We start from the raw sequence: 6,000 nt of genomic DNA on the forward strand, positions 1-6,000 counted from the left end.
TTGCAGGGAGGGATTAAGGGGGCTCCCTAGCTCGTGGTTAGATCACGATTCTCACTGCGGACAGCTTGCCTACTCACCAGATCACGATCAGGGTAACCAATGTCGTCAGATGTCACTGGTGTGGTGCTCTGTTCTGTTCAATGTTGATAACAATTGGCTGTGTGCATGTGTTCCCTCTGTGTGCTGTCCCAGCTCTGTGCAGATCGCCAACACAACAGAACTGAGAGAACCCCCAGTGGCCACAGACTCTCATAAGGTACGAAGGCACCCAGCCAGGTTTGTCAAATGAAACGCAGTAATAGTTTCCTGCGGACTCTACAGGACATACTACGAATATGTGCTCCCTGACAATGGACACAGCTCAGTCAGTGGCGGGACTCTCCACTGCCCCCTAGGCCAGACAAATACATAGACTCAGGGATGCATTCTTATACCCAGGTAAAATGAGTTACACATCACTCCTAACGCATCGAGGTACAACCCCTCTGTGTGTTGGGGTGCAGCCTCTCTCCTTGTACATGTTGGTTCAAACAAACAACTCTATCCATCATATTATCCTTTTGATCCTGTCTTTAGGATGGGTCAGCCTGTTCCTCATTATCTCTGTGGAATGCGTTTGTACTAGAATGTTCTGGTGTCATCCTGGCACATGTTCATCCTGTTAGTTCATGATACCTTTTAGATGCGTATATGTGCAATTAGCAGCCTTCTTCTTGCCAACTTCTCCACCTGGTTGCCTTCTTTAATGCCAGTCTTCTTATAGGTTTTGATGGACAGGTCTGGGTTCTTTTTGATCCTGCCACCCACCCACTCAGCAGAGTGTATCTTCATTATTTTTCCCTATGAATTTATTTGGTGGTGCCTCCACCCCAATCACTTTTTCCTGGCAGGGTCACCAGGGCAGTTTGGGAGGAAAATTCTAACCACAGTGTAATCCCCACTTACTTGCCAGATAGTGGAAGACTTCTGAGAAATAACACAATTATATTAAATAAGAGACAAATATAAGATAACAGGGTAAAACACTATTGTTAGGTTCACCAGTGCCCACGCTGCTACTACCTAAGACTTTCCCCAGTCATGTGACTTGATGTAGTAAATGTAAGATTAGTGTCCCATTGATAAACGTATTTTGGTGGGGCCCTTGCACTTAGTATACGAAAGAAGGTAAACTCCATTCTGTGTGATGAGCACCATAGAAATACCTATAATACAAAACATTACAGTCTAATGATGTTGTGGGTCCAATTCTGAGGTACATTTTTACACATGCAATCCCATTGTCTTCCCTAAAGAAGAGGATCAGGTGTGCAGTCAAGGAAGAACTAAGTTCTGTTCCTGGTTTTACTACAGACTTCCTCTGTGACCATTGGAAAATCAATTACTCTTTATCTCATTTTTTCCCACCTCTGTGAAGTGGGGATAATACTTCCAGATTTTCACAGATATGAGGAATAATTTATTAATGTTCATAAGCATTTTGAGATAAGCAATATAGAAGCACCAAATATAATTTTGAAATTGTCATTGATTTCAAGCCACACCAGGAATACATTTAATAGAAGCTCCAGCTCCAGAAGCTCCAGATTCTCAGTGTATTAGAGAATCAGATGCATCTACACAAGGTGAATCTGGAATCTCCTAAGCCTCTGTTATTTGACAGGCTGTATGAGTGATATCCAGTGCTATTTTCTGTGGACTTATTTCCTCTTTGTCCTGTTTCTTGGTTGCAGGCTCTCTAATTGTGCTATGCTTATTTATTAGAAGATGCTTACTTGAATTCATAAGAATAATTTCATGCATTTTTTTCAGACTTTGCTATCTGTGCTCTTTCTACAGGGGGAATGAATAGTTATCCTTCTCCAGAACTGCAAGAAGAGTGTGAAACCTTAAATCGAGGAGATGCACAACAGCAAGTAGCTGTTCTGGAGAGGTAGGGTAACTCCTTCTGAATTGTTGAAGTGGTGTGAGGAGTACAATTGCATATGTATAGCCTGTTCTCCTAAAAAAGAACCTGTCCCCTTGAAGGCAATGGCAAAATTCCCATTAGATTTCATGGAAACAGGGTAGGGCCCTAAGTTCTCCATTAGCATAACTTGAGTGAATGACCCTTTTGCATCTTCTTCACATACCCTACTTTAGCAATAGTTTGTATTTCCCCTGCAGGATGCCTTTCCCTGAATTTGGTGGAATTGATGATGGTGGGACTTTGGAAGAGCTAATGGAAAGCAGAGTCATAGAAGAAATTACAGAAGCCACTCAGGAACCTGTAAATGTCAAAGAAGAAGAAAAATATGATTTTGAGGAGGAGTATTTCACAGAGGACACTGCTGAAGAGGCCAAGCTAGAGGAATACAGAGAAGCCCCAGAGAAGAATGAAGAAAACTTAGAGGAGACAGTAGAAATTGGAGCTGCATATGCTTACTATGGTATAGTTTCTAGGTCCTGAGGCAAAGCCCTTTGAAGTCAGTGGAAAGACTGCTTGCAATGGGCTTTGGCTCAGACTCATAGTATTTAGTCATTTCCCTGGCTTCTTAAGCTTTTTGTTGGCCACACTAATGAAATACAGCCTAATTTGCTTTATGCAATTTCCATGTGTGTAACAGAGGGCAGAGCTGGTGCTGTCATTTAGTCTCTAACTTGGATCTAGAACATTTTATTAGAGAAATAAAGCTGCAGTTCTAGTTAAACAAAATTAACTAGCAGCTAATTCTTGTCAGTCCAGATTAAACTGAATCCTCAAAGCCGGCTAGGATACTGATACTCTCAGCAAATTACTCTATTATTAGTGAGCTAACAGGGCTGCTGCTTCTGAATGCTCACCTTTCCTGGGACGACAGGCCTTAGCCTGGGGACAGTACATCCATGATTCCACTATCGCCCATTCTTGCACAAGGAGCGAGTCATCCATCAGATATGTCCCCATCTAAACAGAGGCTCATCATACCCTGCCAGTGATAACCTTTCACTTTCCACCTAGCTGTGTGTATTTCATTGCAGATTTTCTTTGAGATGCAATAGGCTAAAAGTTAAAGATCTGGTTACTAGATATTGTCACAAAAATTCCATAAGAATTACCCACGTTTACGTTAGTGTCTCCCCCTCACCTGTTTGAAAATCTACAACCCAATAGAATTCCTGTTGACAAAGGGCAGATGGATGGGTGTCGGGAGTGTCTGTGTGTTGATCGACTGCTGCAATGCAAATACAGCCTAACTTACAAGCTGCAGCTTTTGGTTCTTTAGTTAATTCATTGATAGTGATATCAACTTTTCAAAAGACTTGTATAATCTAGCAGTTCCCAAATGTCATTGGTGCACTTTCCACCTACTTAAAAAAAATAAAGTTCCATCAATTCACTGCATACACTTATCACAGTTTGGAATTCCCTGCTATAAGGAGCTGTACCTAGCACTGATTTGCAATTCAGCATATCCATGCTGATGAGGAAGAAGGGTAGGATGGAGAGTATGAAATAAAGTTATTGTCCCACACTGTTTTACATCCTCCTGTTTGCTTTCCTGATACCTGGCTTTCCTTCTGTGCCAGATTCTGATTCCATACACTTGTGAAAATTTGGAGTCACTCCTTTAACTTCAGCTGAGTGAGTCTGAATTTACACTGGTGTAAATGTGATCAAAATCTAGCCTGCTGCATACCAAATTGCTGCAGGTTACACTACTTATACTTATTTTCTGACAGGGCCGGCTTCAGGCCCCAGCACGCCAAGCGCGTGCTTGGGACGGCATGCTGCGGGGGACGCTCTGCCGGTTGCTGGGAGGGCAGCAGGCAGCTCTGGTGGACCTCCCGCGGGCATCCCTGCGGAGGGTCCACCGGTCCCACGGCTCCGGTGGACCTCCCGCAGGCACGCCTGTGGGAGGTCCACCGGAGCCGCGGGACCGGTGGACCCTTTGCAGCCACATCTGCAGGAGATCCACCAGAGCCGCAGGACCGGCGAGTGGCAGAGCGCCCCCCGCGGCGTGCCGCGTGCTTGGGGCGGCGAAATGGCTAGAGCCAGCCCTGTTTTCTGAACAGCATATACCCAATCTAACTTATCACCACTGAACTTGGATCAGCGACTTTCATGGATTTCTCCTGTTAAGCACGGCCTTTAGTGTCGTTTTCTGGAAGGAAGATGTGTTGGTAACACCTCTTTATGAACACATCTACAATAGGAATAAAATAAAAGTTTACATAGTTAAGACAGTTCACACTAACATGGTTTGCCTGATCACTATAGACCAGGTATAACTGTTTAATACACCAGCTTAGACACTAAAACCATATGGCCTTACTTTTCTCCCTTCACTTCTGTTTTCCTAGCTCTGCTCATTTCAAAACCTCACTAACTGAAGTGAGAGTAGAATCATGTCCCCTCCAACCAACCGTGTTCTAGAGAGAGATGACATGTTCTCTAGTAAGACCCGAGAAAGCTTAACTAATTCTTTTGTCTGCCAACTTGAATAGAATATTCTTTGCCTCTGAAGTACCAGCTCTGATGATTTTGGTTCTCTCCCTCACAAACTTTAATCGTAACTTTTATTTGCCTTTTTTAGATGCTTGTGCAGTGGATCATGATGGAGGAGAGTGTCAAGATTATGCTCTGAAGTGGTATTATGACAAAGAGCAGAAAGTCTGCACTTCATTCTGGTATGGCGGCTGTGGAGGCAACAAAAACAGATTTGAAACTCAAGAGGAATGTGAAGCCTTGTGCATAGCATCTTCCTAGAGTGGAGACAGTCAAACCGTTTCACTTCTTCAACTATGCTGTAAGGACAATGGGGAAAAAGAGATTAAAAGAAAAAAGCTTTAAGTTAACAATACTGCTTCTAAATTTCAGGTAAAACAAATACATCCTTATTAAAATCCATGTGACAAGAGGGCATTTTTACTTGTTTCTTACCTGCTAAATGAATAATGAAAATAGAGTTACAAAAATTGGTCAGTTGGCCTGATTTAGGAAGAACTGATCTAGGAAATATTATTTTCTTAGCCAACAGTACATAATTTTTACCTTACCCTTTTAAATAAATACTAACACTTGATATTGCTCCATATCATCAAAATGTGCACTTTTTAAATGTACTGAAGAAAATAAATCAATACCTCAGACATTTTATAAAATATTGGAGGTGAGATGTTAATGTCAAAGTGTTTTGGTTCACTGGTATGAATTTCGTACTTAAAGAATGACCAAAACAACATTTTAGCTCTCAAAAGATGTAGACCTATGACAGGTCCCTCTGGTCTGTCTCTAATGTAGCCTCATTCTTAGCCTTTTTTAAAAGAACCCAGTATGAATAAATTCATTCTGCCTAAAATATTAAGGTGTGCGCCACTGTGTTTTCTAAAATTGATTTTGAGAGCCTTGTTGATTGGCTTCTCAACGTATATAAATCAGCATAGCTCAAATTAATTTCACTGAGGGATCAATACACAGATGAAATGCCAATGATTGTGTTGGACAAGTACAGAAGAGTTAGGTCTTTAGTGTTTTGGTACTGCTGTGAAAGCCATGTCTTTTTCTTTAAAGTACAAAGATTTACAGCTAGAGTTTGTTTTTGTTTTTAAGTGCACATGCTATGACTTTTAAAGCCTGTTCATGATGGTACCTGGCACTGAATTTTATTGCCCAGTGGAACGATGTGGCTTTGCAGCTACAAGGCTAGCTACACAAAGGGATTTATTTGCCTAACTGCCATTTTAGCCTCCTAAATCCAAAATTTAGGTCCTCAAAACCCTAGACACCTTCAAGGACAGGTGACAAAGTCCTTAGGCACCTAAGATTTTGCCATTCAGCATGCACACAGTGCCACTGTCCAGACAGCTGGACACCCAGCTCATACCTAAGGCCCAGCCGGATGCTCAGACTAGGTATTCCCCCCTCTAGCTTATCTGTGGGGCCTAATCAGGTAGGTGTTCTCAGAGGACACCTAACAGATCAGGCCATGCACAAAATATCAGAGGAAGACATGGTTCCCCTATGACCTTTAATGCAGT

At 42.2% G+C, this 6,000-nt stretch overlaps 1 protein-coding gene across 1 annotated transcript in view; it reads left to right on the forward strand.

Annotated features, from left to right (window-relative positions):
- The window catches only part of LOC115645872 (collagen alpha-6(VI) chain-like), a 114,146-nt gene extending 108,861 nt beyond the window's left edge, over positions 1-5,285 (forward strand). The window contains exons 38-40 of the mRNA XM_030551082.1: positions 1,840-1,933; positions 2,167-2,429; positions 4,557-5,285. Coding sequence (XP_030406942.1) covers positions 1,840-1,933; positions 2,167-2,429; positions 4,557-4,729 — 530 coding nt within the window. The 3' untranslated portion in view covers positions 4,730-5,285. The remainder of the gene's footprint in view (positions 1-1,839; positions 1,934-2,166; positions 2,430-4,556) is intronic.
- The last annotated feature ends 715 nt before the right edge of the window (positions 5,286-6,000 follow it).

The sequence above is a fragment of the Gopherus evgoodei genome, chromosome 2, assembly GCF_007399415.2.
Source record: "Gopherus evgoodei ecotype Sinaloan lineage chromosome 2, rGopEvg1_v1.p, whole genome shotgun sequence".
Lineage (NCBI taxonomy): Eukaryota > Metazoa > Chordata > Testudines > Testudinidae > Gopherus > Gopherus evgoodei.